The sequence below is a fragment of the Ornithorhynchus anatinus genome, chromosome 3 (assembly GCF_004115215.2).
Source record: "Ornithorhynchus anatinus isolate Pmale09 chromosome 3, mOrnAna1.pri.v4, whole genome shotgun sequence".
Lineage (NCBI taxonomy): Eukaryota > Metazoa > Chordata > Mammalia > Monotremata > Ornithorhynchidae > Ornithorhynchus > Ornithorhynchus anatinus.
The window spans coordinates 12,974,189-12,992,311 of NC_041730.1; the positions used below are offsets into that span (position 1 = coordinate 12,974,189).

Genomic DNA, 18,123 nt, shown 5'->3' on the forward strand with positions numbered 1-18,123 from the left:
GACTTTGGGCAAGTCACTTCACTTCTCTGGGCCTCACTTACCTCATCTGAAAAATGGGGATTAAGACTGTGAGCCCCAGACGGGATAATTTGATTATCTTGTATCTACCGCGGCACTTAGAACAGTGGTTGGCCTATACTAAGTACTTAACAAATAATGATGATGGTATTTTGTTAAGTGCTTACTATGTGCCATGCACTATTCTAAGTGCTGGGGTGGATATCATTATTATTATTATATTTTTATTACCCTATTTATTTTGTTGATGAGATGTACATCCCCTTGATTCTATTTATTGCTATTGTTTTAATGAGATGAACATCCCCTTGATTCCATTTATTGCTATTGTTTTTGTCCGCCTCCCCCGATTAGATTGTAAGCCCATCACTTAGTGCTCTGCACATGGTAAGCGCTCAGTAAATACTATTGAATGAATGAATGAATTATTATTAACACCTGCCTTATTACTGCAATTTGACCACTTCCAGAGGTTTTAATAAATAATAAATAATGATGGCATTTGTTAAGTGCTTACTATGTGCTAAGCACTGTTCTAAGCGCTGGAGAGGATACAAGGTGATCAGGTTGTCCCACGTGGGGCTCACAGTCTTCATCCCCATTTTCCAGATGAGCTAACTGAAGCACAGAGGAGTGAAGTGACTTTCCTAAAGTCACGCAGCTGATACGGGGCAGAGCTGGGATTAGAACCCACGACCTCTGCCTCTCAGGCCCTTGCTCCTTCCACTAATCCATACTGCTTCTTTATCTCCAGCTCTCCCTTGAACTGCTTTCTGCTCTTAATCAAACTGCCAGGAACCCTGCAGGCTGTTGGTTTGAGAGAAAGTAGCCTTGGAAGGTCCCAAGCAGTAAGTTGCTCAGGAAATGGAATAGACTTACCTGCCTCGGCCAAGCACACTTACCTCCTCCCCTTGTCTTTTCTGGGAATCTTGGCTCCCCTGTCCAGCCGGGGCAGAAAGAACTGCGTCTTCACCTGCTTCCTGGTTGCTAGGTAGGTTGCCACGGAGACACGGGCGACAAGGCCCCAACTCCCTGAGCCCCTGGGAATGGGAGGCGGGAACAACGCCAGGAAAACTCTGGCTTTTCTAGAAGGGCCTGGGTAACCTCCTTTTTCCCATCCCAGAAGTTCATTCGATTGTTTTTATTGAGCATGCATTAACAATAATAATGATGGCATTTGTTAAGAGCTTACTATGTGTGAAACACTGTTCTAAGTGCTGGAGGGGATACAAGGTCATTTGGTTGTCCCACGTGGGGCTCCCAGTCTTCATCCCCATTTTACAGATGAGGTAACTGAGCCAGAGAAGTGAAGTGACTTGCCCCAAGTCACACAGCTGACAAATGGTGGAGCCGGGATTAGAACCCATGACCTCTGACTCCCAAGCCCGGGCTCTTTCCACTGAGCCAGGCTGCTTCTCCCTATTCATTCATTCAGTCGTGTTTATTGAGCACTTACTATGTGCAGAGCACTGTACTAAGCACTTAGAATGTACAGTTCAGCAACAGATAGAGACATTGTGTGCAGAGCACTGTATTGAGCCCTTGGGAAAGTACCATACAACACTTAACTGCTGTGTGACCTCGGACCAGTCACTTCACTTCTCTGGGCCTCATCTGTAAAATGGAGATTGAGACTGGGAGCCCCATGCAGGACACGGACTGTGTCTAACCTGATTGGCTTGTATCCAGTCCAGCTTTTAGTACGGTGCCTGGCACATAGTAAGCGCTTAACAAATACCATTATAATTATTAACAATAAACAGTGGCATTCTCCGCCCACAAAAGGCTCACAGTCTAGAGTAGGGGAGACAGCCATCAAAACAAATAAATAAAATTACTGATACATAGATAAGTGCCTTGGGGCTGGGAGGTGGAAAGAGAAAAGCGATAAATAGAATTACAGATACGTAGATTAAAGTGTTTTGGGGCTGGGAGTTCTGACATAGGGAGTATTTCTCTAGACTATAAACTTGTTATGGGCAGGGATTGTGTCAGCTAATTCTGAATTCTGTTGTATTGTTCTCTCTCAAGCGCTTAGTACAGTGCTCAACATATAATAAGCGCTCAATAAATGCCATCGATGGATTGATTGATAGCTGGGCCGGAACATCCATTGAGGGCTAATTTTTTTAAATATTATTTGCTAAGTGCTTACTATGTGCCAGGCACTGTACTAAGTGCTGGGTTAGATACAATCTCACCAGGTTGGATACAGTCCATGTCCCACAGGGGGCTCACAGTCTTAATCCTCATTTTACAGATGAGGCAACTGATTCACAGAAAAGTTAAGTGACTTGTCCAGGGTCACAACACAGACAAGTGGCAAAATCAGGATTAGATCCCAGGTCCTTCTGATTGCTTGTGGGCAGGGTGTGCCTCTACCAACTCTATTGCATTATACTTTCCCAAGCACTTAATACAGAATTCTGCACCCAGGATGTGCTCAGCAAATGCCATTCATCAGTTGATAGCAATGATCGTGGTATTCGTTAAGTGCTTATTATGAGCCAAGCACCATTCTAAACACTGGGGTAGATACAAAAGAATCTGATCAGACACAGTCACCCTTCCACATGGGATTCACAGTCTAATGGGGAGAGAGAACTGGTATTTAGTTCCCATTGCGCAGATGAGAAAACCAAGGCACAGAAAAATTAAGTAACTTGCCCAAGGTCACACAGCGGGCAAGTGGCAGAATCGGGATTAGAACCTGGTCCCCTGACTCCTGACCCATTAGGCCTCACTGCTTCTCTAAAAACAATAATAATAATAATAATGTGGTATTTGTTAAGCGCTTACTATGTGCCAGACCCAGTACTAAGCGCTGGGTGGCTATGAGCAAACCGTGTTGCACCCTGTTCTACATGGGGCTCCCGTTCTTAATCCCCATTTTACAGATGAGGGCACGGAGGCCTAGAGAAGTGAAGTGACTTGCCCGAGATCGGACAGCAGACGGGTGGCAGAGTCGGGATTAGAACCCAGGTCCTTCTGACTCCCAGGCCCGTGCTCTAGCCACTAGGCCATGCTGCTTCTCTAGTGAACCGAGCACTTCCAAGGAGCATCACCGTATGCGTTTTCAGGTCCTCGGGTCAATACATTTCCGGTGGGGAGCAGCATATCTCCAAATCCCAAGACTATTTGCTCACACTGAGGTGGTTTGAGAAGCAGTGTGGCTTAGTGGAAAGATCCTGGGCTTGGGAATCAGGGGCCTTGGGTTCTAATCCTGGCTCCGCCATTTGTCAGCTGTGTGACTTTGGGCAAGTCACTTCTCCGTGCCTCAATCACCTAACCTGTAAAATGAGGATTAAGACTGTGAGCCCCACGTGGGACCACCTGTTAACTATGTATCTGCGGAGTGTGGGGCCCAGCCCAGTGAACCGCCGAGCCCCTGTCAACTGGGTCTCAGTCACAGGTAAGGTGGACTGACAGAACCCACGTCCTTCTGACTCCCAGGTCATTCACGGTTTAATTCCAGCTCCGCCACTTGTCTGCTGTGGGAACTTTGGCAAGTCACCTCACTTCTCCAGGCTTCAGTTACCTCGTCGGTAAAATGGGGATTAAGACTGGGAGCCCTACATGGGATGTGAGCTGTGCCCAACCTGATTTACCTACCCCAACGCTTATTATAGCATCTGGTGCATAATAAGTGTTTAACAAACACCATTAAAAAAAGAAGAGTTCAGCTCTGTGAACTCTGATCTTTGACTGAATTGCAAGAGCTAAGTAGGACAATCAAAACCATCAAAGATATTTTTGGAGTGCTTACTTTGTGCAGAGCACTGTACTAAGCGCTTGGGACCACCCTCTACCCTCAACCCACTATTGCCCCGTGCCGCTTCCTAATTGTGTCCCTGGCAAGTAGAACAGGGCCTGCTTGGGTCCTCACATTCCCTCAGGGGGAACAACACAACCTTCAATTATAATAATGCTATTTGTTATGTGCTTACTTATGTGCCAAGCACTGTGCTAAGCAGTGGGGCATACGTGGTTAACAGGTTGTCCCACGTAGGGCTCACAGTCTTAATCCCCATTTGACAGGTGAGGTAATTGAGGCACCGAGAAGTGAAGTGATTTGCCCAAAGTCACACAGCTGACAAGAGGCGGAGCAGGGATTAGAACCCAGGGCCCCTGACTCCCAAGCCCAGGATCTTTCCACTAAGCCACTCTGCTTCTCAATTCTCCTCAAACCAATCCAGTCCACCAACCTCAATCCAATCCACCTGTAACTACACTGAAGCCCAAGTCCATCCCAGGGAGGCCTTTGGGGGGACTCCATCTACCCAGCACCATCAGTCAATCAAGTAGATACAAGTTAATAATAATAATAATAATGTTAAGCAGATCAGATACAGTCCCTGTCCCATATGAGGCTCACACTCTCAATCCCCATTTTACAGATGAAGTAACTGAGACCCAGAAAAGTTTTGTGACTTGCCCAAGGTCACACAGCCGACATAGGGCAGAACAGGGATTAGAATGACTCCCAGGCCCTTGCTCTATCTACTAAACCACACTGCTTCTCAATCATTCAAGCCCATCCCAGGGCTGCCTTCGATAATAATTATAATAATAATAATTATAGTATTTGCTAAGCGCTTACAATGTGCCAAGCACTGTTCGAAGCACTGGGGTAGATAAAGGTTATCAGGTTCTCCCACGTTGGGCTCACAGTCTTAATCCCCACTTTACAGATGAGTTAACTGAGGCCCAAGGTCACACAGCAGACAACTTGCAGAGACAGGATTAGAACCCATGACCTCTGACTCCCATTCCTGGGCTCTTGCCACTAGACCATGCTGCTTCTCTTGGATGGACTAGGTCTGCCCATAACTATCAATCAATCAGTCAGTAGAATTGAGTGCTAACTACATGCAGAGCACTGTACTAAACACTTGGGAAGGGACACTGTCATAGAGTGATATTATACAACAGACTTCAAACATGTAACTTGATTAGCTTGTACCTATCCCAGGGTTTAGCACAGTGCCTGGCGTCTAGTAAGAGCTCAGTAAATACGACTGAATGAATGAATTAATTAAATGCCATTAAAAAGGGTGGAGGGGTTGGCAGTATTGCATGGTGGAAAGCACTTTGATCAAGGATTCAGAACCAAGTTCTAGTCCCAGCTCTGCCACTTGTCTGCTGTGCGTCACTTAATTGCTTAGGACAGTGTTTTGCACACAGTAAGCGCTCAGTCAATACAGTTGAATGGATGAATGAGCTTCTCTGGGCCTCAGTTTCCTCCTCTATAAACTGGGGATTAGATATTTGTCCTCCTTCCTGCTTTGAGTGAGACCTATATAAAGGTCTGTATCCAATCTGATTGTCTTGCACCTTCCCCAGCGCTTATCAATCGATCGATCGTATTTATTGAGCATTTGGCCCCTTTTGGGCACATAGAGGGCATTGAATAAATACAATCATTATTAGAACATTCCCATGGGGACCTAGAACTTCTTATAATAATAATAATAATGATGATGGTATTTGTTAAGCACTTACTATGTGCCAAGCACTGTTCTAAACGCTGATCTGTTTCTCCAGATGATTGAGGTTGTCAACATCACCCAGGCTCTGCTCAGGCCAAAAAGTTCTCAGCATGACAGTGTTACTTTACATTGCCCTGGACCCACACTTAGGCCACGAAGAGCAGCCTAGTGGATAGAAAACGGGCCAAGGAGTTAGAAAGACTTGAGTTCTAATCCTGGCTCTACCACTTTGCTGCTGTGTGACCTTGAGCAGTCACTTCACTTCTCTGGGCCTCTGTTGCCTCATCTTTAAAATGGATATTAAGACCATGAGCCCCATGTAGGATGTGGACTGTGATCATTCTGATTAGGTTGTATCTACCCCAGCGCTTAGTACTGTGCCTGGCACGAAGTAAGTGCTTAGAAAATACTATAAAAAAAGAAAAAAAAAACCCACACATGTGTGTGGAGGGAGTGGATGTGTGGAGGAGTTGGGGCAGGGAGGGGAGTTGGGGGGGACTCCATGTGTGTGTGTGTGTGTGTGTATGGGTGTACATAATAATAATAATAATGGTATTTAAGCACTTACTATGTGCCCAGCACTGTTCTAAATGCTGGGTAGATACAAGGTCAGCAGGTTGTCCCACATGGGGCTCACAGTCTTAATCCCCATTTTACAGATGAGGTCACTGAAGGACAGAGAAGTTAAGTGACTTGTCCAAAGTCACACAGCTGATAAATGGCAGAGCAGGGATTAAACCCCACGACCTCTGACTCCCAAGCCTGGGCTCTTTCCACTAAGCCACGCTGCTTCTCATGTTACTCTAACAATGGAAGAAGTCCAACTTGGCAGGTAAGGTGCATCATTCAGTTCAGCGAGCAGAGGGGAAGGAAGGTCAGTTCTGCTTCCGGGCTGGAAGAGCTACATTGTATCATCTGCATCCCAAATCCTGGTACTCACAGGCGGGCCGAACTCGGTGGTCCTGGAGCATGTGCGGTACATTCCGTCCTGGGCGGAACATCTTATCTGAGCACTTGTGCTGCCAGTCTCTCCACCCTCCCCTCCGCCTCATCACCCAGAGCCCGGGGAAGGACAGATAAGGAGGCCATGAACACTTTTCTCTCTTGTTACAAGAACATTTAGCGACTTCCTTGGGAAGTACAGTCCCTTCTGAGGCAGGAGGAAGGGATACAATCCCTCCCATCCTCCGCCTTGTTCTTGGCCACTTAGGAACCAGGCCAAATAGGGCAAAAACTCACCTTGCCCCCTCCTACCTCACCTCACTACTCTCCTATAACCTAGCCCGCACACTTTGCTCCTCTAATGCTAACCTTCTCACTGTACCTTGATCTCGTCTATCTCACCGCTGACCTCCCACCCCCATCCTGCCTCTGGCCTCTTACACCCTCCCTCCTCATATCGGACAGACAATGATTCTTCCCTCCCTTCAAAGCCTTATTGAAGGCACATTCCTCCAAGAAGCCTTCCCCGACTAATCTCCCGTTTCCTCTTCTCCTACTCCCTTCTGCATCTCACCCTGACTCACTCTCTTTACTAATCCCCCCTCTCAGCCCCGCAACAATTTTATACATATCTGTAATTTATCAATTTATATTAATGTCTTTCTCCCCTTCTGGACTGTGAGCTCATTGTGGGCCGGGAATGTGGCTCTATCAAGCGCTTCGTACGGTGCTCTGCACCCAGGAAGTCCTCAATGAATACGAGTGAATGAATTAATGAATGAAAGGGATAGCTTCATAGTTTCAGCTCATAGTTTCAGCGGAAAGTTGGCCCCTCTAGACTGTAATGTCCTTGTGGGCAGCGAACATGGGTAGCAACTGTGTTAGACTGTGCTCTGTCTCCCCCTTTTAGACTGTGAGTCTGTCGTTGGGCAGTGATCGTCTCTATCTGTTGCCGAACTGTACATTCCAAGCACTTGGTACTGGGTGCTCTGCACCCAGTAAGTGCTCAATAAATATGATTGAATGGATGAATGAATGCTCTGGTGCTCTGCACCACTAAGTGCTCAATAAACACCATAGATTGATTGATTGATTGGTCCAAGTATGTAGACCGATTGCTTCATCTTTATTTTTCTACCCCTCTAGTTTTTCCCCATAAGACATCTTTTCCCACCGTACAAAACTGAGATTTGGTCACCCACAAAGTTGTTCCCAACAATCTGGGATTCAAGTTCCTCCCAAGCACTAAGGGTCCCATTAGAGAGTTTATGACTACATAAAACTGTCAACGTACATTCAACTAGCCAACTATTCAACTAGTTAGAGAAACAGCCTGGCTTAGTGGAAAGAGCATGGGCCTGGAAGTCAGAGGTCGTGGATTCTAATATCGCCTTCACCATTTATCAGCTGTGTGACCTTGGGCAAGCCGCTTAACTTCTCTGGGCCTCAGTTACCTCATTTGTAAAATGGGGATTAAGACTGTGAGCACCATGAGGGACACCTGCTTACCTTGTATCTACCCCAGTGTTTAGAACACTGCTTGGCACATAGTAAGCGCTTAACAAATACCATAATTGTTAACTAGTCAATCAGCAGGATTTAATGAGTCCTTACACTGTGCAGAGCACTGTAATTAGTGCTTGGGAGAGGCCAATGGATTTGGTAGACACAATCCCTGCCCTCAAATTGTGAGAAGCAGTGTGGCTCAGTGGAAAGAGCACGGGCTTTGGAGTCAGAGGTCATGGGTTCGAATCTCAGTTCCGCCACTTGTCAGCTGTGTGACTGTGGTCTAGTCACTTAACTTCTCTGGGCCTCAGTTAGCTCATCTGTAAAATGGGGATTAAGACTGTGAGCCTCACATGAGACAACCTGATTCCCCTGTGTCTATCCCAGTGCTTAGAACAGTGCTCTGCACATAGTAAGCGTTTAACAAATACCAACATTATTATTATTATTTATAATCTAGAAGAAAAGTCTTGTCTTATGCTGTTGAGTCCTCTCCAACCTATAAGAACTCCATGCTCTCTCCCAGAACGCCCCACCTCCATCTGCATTTATTCATAGATTTTTCCTGGTAAAAATCTGGAAGTGGTTGACCGTTGCCTTCTTCCACACAGTAAACTTGAGCCTCTGCCCTCGACTCTCTCCCGTGCCGCTGCTGCCCAGCACAGGGGAGCTTTGACTTGTAGCAGATTGCCTTCCCCTCTCCAGCCACTGCCCAAGCTAGGAATGGAATGGGTAGGTCTCTGCTTGACTCTCCCTCCCGTAGCTGAGACTGGTAGAGGACTGGAAATTCCCCAGCTGCAATCCTGAGAGGAAAGCAGGGAAGATAGACACTGAAATAAATTTTAAATATGGGGAAGGAACAGAGTGCAAAGATATGTACATTAATGATAGCACAAAGGTGGGAGGAGAGTTGAATACCCAAGAGTTTGTGATAGAGAAGTGCCGGAGTGGTATCGTGAGGGGAAATAACAGTGGGGAGATGAAAGGTTACACAAGGAAGGCTTCCTGGAGGCACCTTCAGGTAAAACCCACCTTGGTCACCATCTGAAGTTTAGTCAAGATACTGTTTAGCATGAGATAATTGTAAACCCAGGGGAAGCAACTTGGTTTAGGGGAAAGAGTATGAGCCTACGAGTCAGAGGACCTGAGTTCTAATCCCGGATCAGCCACTTGTCTGTTATGTGACATTGGGCAAGTCACTTCACTTCTCTGTGCCTCAGTTCCCTCATTTGCAAAATGGGCATTCAATACCTGGTCTCCCCCTTACTTAGACTGTGATCCCCGCGGGGGAACTGATTATTTTGTATCCACCCCAGCACTTAATACAGTGGTTGGCACAAAGTAAGCGCTTAACAAATAGCAATTATCATTAATCCTGATTAGTCACTTCTAATATGCCTGAAACAGAGGGGCGGAGAAGCCTCTTCTGTCTACAGAAGAGAAATCCGTGACTTAACCCAAGGTGGTTTGCAATCAGAATGAGACCCCAGGTCATCCCCGGCCCCAAAAGCCTATCTGCTCTCCCTTTAAATGACTGAAATACAAGATGGAGTCTAACAATCAGTCAGTCAATCAATGGTCTTTATTGAGCACTTATAGTGTGAAGAACCCTTTACCAAGCACTTGGGAGAGTACAAAGTAACTGAGTTGACAGACCTATTTCCTGACCATAACGAGCTTACAGTCTAAAGAGGGAGATGCAGATTGTGTTGTGTTTCTAAATGCACTTGTGCTTCGCTGCCAGCTCAAGCAAACTCCCACGAAAAAGTCTGAGTATAGAAGATGGGTCTGGGAATCAGAACCTAGGTTCTAACTTCAGGTCTGCCACTTGTCTACTATGTGAACTTGGACTAACAGAATAGAATAGAATGTTGGTATTTGTTAAGCGCTTAATATGTGCCGAACACTGTTCTAAGCGCTGGGGTAGATACAGGGTAATCAGGTTGTCCCACGTGAGGCTCACAGTCTTCATCCCCATTTTACAAATGAGGTAACTGAGGCCAAGAGAAGTGAAGTGACTTGCCCAACATCACACAGCTGACAAGCGGCAGACCGGGAATTAGAACCCATGACTTTGACTCCCAAGCCCGGGCTCTTTCACTGAGTCACGCTGCTCCTCACTTCACTTCTGTGGGCCTCGGTTCCCTCATCTGTGAAATGGGGATTAAGATTGTGAGCCCTATGTGGAACAGAGACTGAATCCAACCTGATTATCTTGTATTTTGAGACTGTGAGCGCCACTTGGGACAACCTGATTACCTTGTATCTACCCCAGTGCTCAGAACAGTGCCTGGCACATAGTAAGTGCTTAACAAATACCACAATTGAGTAATCCCTAACTCTACTAATCAATGCACTTTAATGCCACAAGATTCAGGCTCTTTATCTGGATAAAATGTCATTTGCACAACACTGGCATAGGTATATAAAGCCCAAAGAACACAGGACCACATCTGTCTGTAAATACAGAGGCAAAAAGGGGGCTGAAAATTCAGTGCATGTGTGCAGTGATGGAGAAATGGGGCCAGAGAGAGGCCAGATTTCAAGGAGTTAACTGCGCGGAGGGGATGATCTCAGTGTTGGGCTCATCTGGGAACGAGTCATTTCTCTGCTTTTTAGGCAAAGAGGAGTTTTGGAGGTTTTATTTTCAATGATCCGGATTCTGCTCAGACGATTCGAAAGATGGGGTCAGTTTGGTGATTAAGAGTTGCCACCGTCGCCTGGACTTTCCCTCCAAGATCCTTCGCCGCGGCTCCATCCCCTGACAGAACGGATCGCAGGTGGTCGATGTACTTGATGGCGGCTCTGAGGGTTTCAACCTTGCTGAGTCTCTTCTCCAGGTACTCCTCGGGCAGGTGACGTCTCAGCTGGGCATACCCTTCGTTGACGCACTTCACTCTCTGTCTTTCCCTCTCGTTCCTTTTCCTAATGAAGGCCGGCCCGTAGGAGGACTCGTCCACCTCGAAATTAGAGTAAGGAGCTTGAAGAGCAAAGGGGCAGGGTTCGCTGTAGTTTTCAGGGAGGAGCGAGTCGTCCATCAGAGAGAGAAGTGGAAGATCGTCAGAATAAGGGGCCTGGACGGGAGCCTCTGGGTACAGGTGGAAGGCGACGATGGGGTCCAGGTAAAAAGGTTGAGTCGTGTGCAAGTGGGGAGAGTCGCCGCAGACAGGCAGCATTTCCGGGAGGTTAGAGAAACATTTACTATCCATTGTTTTCTATTTGATTCCCCTGGAAATGTAGGTAAGTTTATGTTAGTTCAGCCAATCAATCAACCAAATGAATTGGAGCGCTCTCCTGTGTGGGGAGCACTGTCCAAAGCACTTGTGAAGCAGGCATTATGAGGATTTTTCAAAGCAGCTGGTGTTTCTAAGTTCTCCCAACCCCAAAGTGCTTATGAACCTATCTGTAATTATGTTTATTAATGTCTGTCTCCCCCTCTAGACTGCAAGCTCATTGTGGGCAGGGAATGTATCTGTTATAGTGTACTCTCCCAAGAGCTTAGTACATTGTTTTCCACACAGCAAGAGCTTAATAAATACAACTGAATGAATGACAATGAATGAAAGACCTTCCGGCTCCGTTAGATGCACATCGCCTCGGTGCAAGTCGGCTCACTGGTGGAAAATCCTTAAGGCAAGGAATTAAATTTCCTGGTGGAAAAGTAGTACTAAGAAGTAGAGAATGCCCCGCTACCATTCTTTCTGTCACAAGGGGTGTTTTTATGCTGCCTTTTGGCTACAAAGAGATTAATAGCAGTAGGACTGGCAGCCTCTTGTGGGTATATGTATGGGGGCAGAGGCTCTGCCAGCCTTTGTGGTTGAGTGTTTCTCCCTCTGCCAGTTTGGGTGTGAGTGGGGCCTGCCCTCTGCCTATCCAACAGAAGATTGTGATGGGCATTTACTTTGTTGTGGGACAGCTAAAATGAGAGGGGTTTTCAGGGGGAAGCATGGAAGTAATAATAATAATAGCATTTGTTAAGCACTTACTACGTGCCAAGCACTGTTCTAAGCTCTGGGGTAGAGTCAAGGTGATCAGGTCATCCCACATGAAGCTCACATTCTTAATCCTCATTTTACAGATGAAGGTAACTAAGGCACACAGAAGTGAAGTGAGTTGCAGATATGGACTATACTTTCCCAAGTGCTTAGTTCGGGGCTCTGCACATAGAAAGTGCTCAATAAACACGATTGATTGAAATAATGGAAAAAGCAATGAGGGAAAAAAAGAGGGAATCATAATCATAAAATACATCAAAGAACCAACAACTTTTTGTAAATTAAAACTCAGTAATTTCCTCAAACTAGGGGACAGATGAATGCATAATACGTATAATACAACAAACCTATAAAGACCTTTCTCAATCGATCACATTTATTGAGAACTCAATGTGTGCAGAGCACTGAACCAAGTACTTGGGAGAGTACATTATACAGAGACGATAGACATGTTCCCCGCCACCATGAGCTTACAGTCCAGAGGAGGAGAGAGACATTAATATGTCAATAAATTAAATTATGGATATGTACATAAGTGCTATGGGACAGAGAGGGGTGAGTAAAGAGTGCAAATCTAAGTGCAAGGCCAATGCATAAAGGAGTGGGAGAAGAGGAAATGGGGGTTTAGTCAGGGAAGGCCTCTTAGAGGAGATGTGCTTTTACTAAGGCTTTGAAGGTGGGGAGCGTACTGTCAGTAATGAAGACATATCTCTCGGTATTTTTATACAGCTCGAGGCAGTAAATTATATTAACGGAGCATATTTGTCATGACGAAGTTTGACAACCAATTGCAGAGAGACAAGAAAAAGACCAAACAAAACACACCAACCTCCCCACCCCCAAAAACAATGCAGACAGTTCGATATTAAATCACCTATAGATTAGAAGGCCTGAAGAGGAATAGAACCTGGAACGTACTCTTCAACTAATTGTCTAGTTAAGGGAGCAGGAATCCGAGTTCAGGATCCTCCCAAAAAGTTAACAAGCAAAGCCAATATGACATCATGGAACGGGGTGAACAAATTAAGAGATGGCCATGGATTGTGTCCGATCTAATTATCTTGTATCTATCTGCCCTACTGCGTAGCCCAGTGCTCAGGACGTAAAGAGATAAATAAAAAAGGAGGGATCTAAACAAAACGCTGGACAACTGAAAAATAGAATGGGCAAATTCTAGTAGAATCAATCAATGGTGTTCATTGAGTCCTTACTGTGTACGGCAGACTGTACTGAGGGCTTGGGAGAATACACTACACAGAGCTGATAGACGTATTCCCTGCCTACATGAGTTTACAGTCTAGGTTAATTAATGTCATTCAATTAATGGTATTAGTGAGCATTTACTGAGGGCCAAGCACGCAGGAGACTAAAACAAAAGACATACATCCTCTGCCATCATTTCAGTCTGTTCTCCCAAGCGCTTAGTACAACATTCTGCACACAGTATGTGCTTGATAAATACCATTGACTGACTGACTAATTTGACTTATACTATAATGAGAGCGGGGAGAAGAGGGAGCTATTACATGAGTGCAAATGGGTCTAATTAAAAAATGTGGCAAGAAATTAAAGCTCAAATGTCTGACTGGTTTAAAATATCTCTAACAAGCAAAAAGATTTAAGGAGATTAGGAATGAACGAAGAGCCTGTTGAAAAAACCCAGATACCAAAAAACGTTTGGAAACTGAAAATTCCCATCAAGTTCTAGAGAACATTGGAGAATATACATTAGGAGCAAAAAGGAGCTTGGCAACAGAATTTGAGGGGGAAAAAAATAAAACAAAAAGCATAAAGTAACAAGAAAACTAATCTAGAGATTTTCTAGCCTAGGGTAATGATTCCAAAGAACAGTACAGGGGGCACAGAGACCAAGGAAATTTACATTATTCATGCTAATTGTTAAAGTAGCTGCTTTAGTTTGGAGTAAGAGTTTTACCCTAAAAAATGACTGCCATAAAATTATTTTAAGATCACAACTAAAGGAATTGGTAAAAGATGCTTGCCAAAATCTTTGAAAAAACCACTAATATCAGTAGAAACGGGAGAATCACAGGAAATGTTTCAGCATTTTCAATAAAATTTCATAATTACATATACTATTACCTCACTAAAGTCTAACTAATTTTACTTTCTTCTTTGTCTATTGTACCCTCAGGAAAACGGGTTGTTAAATGTACAAATTACAGAAGAGATGGATTAGAAATGCTAATCTCTTAAAAGCTCTCCATCCCCTTGCCCCCTCCTACCTCGCCTCCCTTCTCTCCTTCTCCATCCCAGCCCACACACTCCGCTCCCCTGCCAGTAACCTCCTCACTGGACCTCGTCCTGGCCTGTCCCACCGTCGACCCCTGGCCCATGTCCCACCACTGACCCGGAATGCCCTCCCTCCTCACATCTGCCAAACTAGCACACTTCCTTCCTTCAAAGCCCTACTGAGAGCTCACCTCCTCCAGGAGGCCTTCCCAGACTGAGCCTCCCTTGCCCTCTGCCCCTCGTCGCCCCACCCCCTCCCTCTGCTCAACCTCCTTCCCCTCCCCCCAGCACTTGTTTATATTTGCACATATTTATTATTCTATTGATTTTATCAATGATGTATATATATCTCTGATTCTATTTATCTATTTTGATAGTATTGATGCCTGGCTACTTGTTTTGTTTTGTTGTCTGTCTCCCCCCTTCTAGACTGTGAGCCCATTGTTGGGTAGGGCCAAATTGTACTTTCCAAGCGCTTAGTACAGTGCTCTGCACACAGTATGTGCCCAATAAATGCGACTGAATGAATGAAATACGGCAGACATTTGAAATTTTCACAGATTACATAGAGGTCTAGTGCAGTGCTCTGCACACAGTAAGTGCTCAATAAATACGATTGAATGAAAGTCTTAAGTTAACAAAGAATAGTTCAATGGTTAGAGCCAAGAGTCAGAGTTCAGACAGTTTAGACTACTGAATTACAGTGGGACTTTTGGCATGCCTGTTTCTGAGTCTGTGGCAAATGGGGAGCAATAATACTCATCATTTACTTCCTAGGGAATGGAAAGGAATCATAATAATAATGAATTTGTGATCAGAAAAATCCCGAGACCCTCGGCAGCAGCCTGCAGTCTATCTGTATAAAGCCTTGATTTTCATAGGTATCTCATAAGAATTGCTAGCAAAGAAAATGCATGTAAAACGAAAAATAATTTAAAATATTTACAAATTTTGATTCATTCACAATATCACTTCTATCCTTGTTTAACAAATAATACCAAATGCTACTTTTAAATGAATAAGGCAATTATATCAGCCAATAGAAGATAAAATGTGATTTATGTCCATCTGTGCCTAGAGATCTTTTTAGAATTGTAGTTTTATGAACACTCCCCAGCACGGTACTCTGGAGAAGAGTCTCTTACCTGAGTTTGGAAGTGAAAAGGCTGTATGTTTGGCCAGTGAGCCTTGTTCGATTTATAGGTGATTATTAGTGACAAAATGCAAAATAGTTTATAGTTAAACAGATCCGCTCGGTTCTGGATTAGCTTTTTGTTCCACCCACTTATGTAGATATGACAACAAACAGCACCACTGGACAGAAAAGTTAATTTGCTAAACATTGGACTTTAAAAATACCAGTAAGGACATCGTTAGCGGATCTTCGTGGGTACGTTCGGTTCCTCTAAACACTTTGATCGGCTTATCTGGTTTTTAAGTCTTGGTATTTTAGAGTTATTGAAAACGACCTAGAATTTGGCAAATTAGATTTTAATTCATTTCTGTTGAATGCCAGGAAAAGATTTTATATTTCACAGGACAAGATCTTACATTTTTTGCATGCAACTGAGTTAAGGCAGTATTTTTTTTTAACTCTATTACTCTAAAAATCCTAGAGCAGAGGGTGATTTTCAAAATCGCCCTACTCTGAACAATTCAGGAAGTTAGGTTTTTTCCACAATTAGTATTTGAAATTGAGCCAGTGAGAATTATGATCCATAGCTCCGCGGTTCATTTTAATAAAAAAATCCTCTGATGATACGCTAAGTGTATTTAATATGCAATTCTTCATTTTACGGCATATATGTGTTAATAATAATAATAATGTTGGTATTTGTTTAGCGCTTACTATGTGCCAAGCACTATTCTAAGCACTGGGGTAGATTCAAGGTAATCAGGTTGTCCCACGTGGGGCTCACAGTCTTCATCCCCATTTTCTAGATGAGGTAACTGAGGCATAGAGAAGTTAAGCGACTTGCCCAAGGTCACGCAGCTGACAAGTGGCAGAGCCAGGATTAGAACCCACGACCTCCGACTCCCAAGCCCGGGCTCTTTCCAAATAGCGCATATCCAATGCACGGTTCCTTCCCTGTTCCTCCCCCTCCCCCATCTCTCACCCCCAATGATCTGGCCACCTATTTCCTCACGAAAATCAACACGATCGGGTCTGAGCTCCCCAAAGTCACCCCTCCGCCTCTCCCCTCCCCCTCACCGACCCTCTCCCCTATTTTTCCATCCTTCCCTGCAGTCTCCTCAGAGGAGATCTCCTCCCTCCTCGCAAGTGCCACCCCCTCCACCTGCGCCTCGGACCCCATTCCCTCTCACCTTATTAAAACCATCGCCCCTGCCCTCCTACCTTCCTTAACTTCTATTTTTAACCACTCAATCTCCAAGGGCTCCTTCCCCTCTGCCTTCAAACACGCCCACGTCTCCCCCATCCTAAAAAAACCCGCTCTTGACCCCACTTCCCCCTCCAGTTATCACCCTATCTCCCTACTACCCTTCCTTTCCAAAATCCTAGAACGCGTCGTCTACAATCGATGCTTAGAATTCCTTAACTCCCATTCTCTCCTAGACCCCCTCCAATCTGGCTTCCGTCCCCTCCACTCTACCGAGACTGCTCTCTCTAAGGTCACCCGTGACCTCCTTCTTGCCAAATCCAATGGCTCCTACTCCATTCTGATCCTCCTTGACCTCTCTGCTGCCTTTGACACTGTCGACCATCCCCTCCTCCTCCATACCTTATCTCACCTTGGCTTCACGGACTCCGTCCTCTCCCGGTTCTCCTCTTACCTCTCTGGCCGGTCATTCTCGGTCTCCTTCACTGGCGCCTCCTCCCCCTCCAATCCTTTAACTGTTGGAGTTCCTCAAGGGTCAGTTCTTGGCCCTCTTCTGTTCTCCATTTACACTCACTCCCTCGGTGAACTCATTCGCTCTCACGGCTTTGACTACCATCTCTACGCAGATGACACGCAGATCTACATCTCCACCCCTGTCCTCTCCCCCTCCCTTCAGGCTCGCATCTCCTCCCGCCTCCAGAATGTCTCCACCTGGATGTCGGCCCGCCGCCTAAAACTCAACATGAGCAAGACTGAGCTCCTCATCTTCCCTCTCGAACCCGGTCCTCTCCCAGACTTCTCTATCACCGTGGATGGCACGACCGTCCTTCCCGTCTCTCGGGCCCGCGATCTCGGTGTCGTCTTTGACTCGTCTCTCTCGTTCACCCCATACATCCTATCCGTTACCGAGACCTGCCGGTTTCACCTTTACAATATCACCAAGATCCGCCCTTTCCTCTCCACCCAAACGGCTACCTTACTGCTACGGGCTCTCGTTATATCCCGGCTAGACTACTGTGTCGGCCTTCTCTCTGACCTCCCTTCCTCCTCTCTCGCCCCACTCCGGTCTATCCTTCACTCCGCCGCCCGGCTCATCTTCCTGCAGAAACGATCTGGGCATGTCACTCCCCTTCTTAAACAACTCCAGTGGTTGCCTATCGACCTTCGCTCCAAACAAAAACTCCTCACTCTAGGCTTCGAGGCTCTACATCACCTTGCCCCTTCCTACCTCTCCTCCCTTCTCTCTACCGCCCACCCCGCACACTCCGCTCCTCCGCCGCCCACCTCCTCACCGTCCCTCGGTCTCGCCCATCCCGCCGTCGACCCCCGGGCCGCATCCTCCCGCGGTCCCGGAACGCCCTCCCTCCTCACCTCCGCCAAACTGATTCTCTTCCCCTCTTCAAAACCCTACTTCAAACTCACCTCCTCCGAGAGGCCTTCCCGGACTGAGCTCCTCTTCTCCCTCTACTCCCTCTACCACCCCCCCTTCACCTCTCCGCAGCTAAACCCTCTTTTCCCCCTTTCCCTCTGCTCCTCCCCCTCTCCCTTCCCATCCCCTCAGCACTGTACTCGTCTGCTCAA

At 45.9% G+C, this 18,123-nt stretch overlaps 1 protein-coding gene and 1 non-coding gene across 2 annotated transcripts; both read right to left on the bottom strand.

Moving 5' to 3' along the window:
* Positions 1 to 8,630: 8,630 nt before the first annotated feature.
* On the bottom strand, positions 8,631 to 8,768 carry LOC114810784. The gene has a single exon (XR_003758477.1). It is a non-coding gene; the product is annotated as a small nucleolar RNA SNORA7 (small nucleolar RNA).
* Positions 8,769 to 10,253: 1,485 nt separating this feature from the next.
* On the bottom strand, positions 10,254 to 11,166 carry ASCL3 (achaete-scute family bHLH transcription factor 3). The gene has a single exon (XM_001508324.4). The coding sequence runs from the start codon at positions 11,162 to 11,164 to the stop codon at positions 10,622 to 10,624; it is 543 nt and encodes a 180-aa protein (XP_001508374.1). The 5' UTR covers positions 11,165 to 11,166; the 3' UTR covers positions 10,254 to 10,621.
* Between the last annotated feature and the right edge of the window lie 6,957 nt (positions 11,167 to 18,123).

Coding starts and splice junctions, on each gene's coding strand:
- ASCL3 (XM_001508324.4), bottom strand. CDS start 11,164: ATGGATAGTAAATGTTTCTCTAACCTCCCGGAAATGCTGCCTGTCTGC.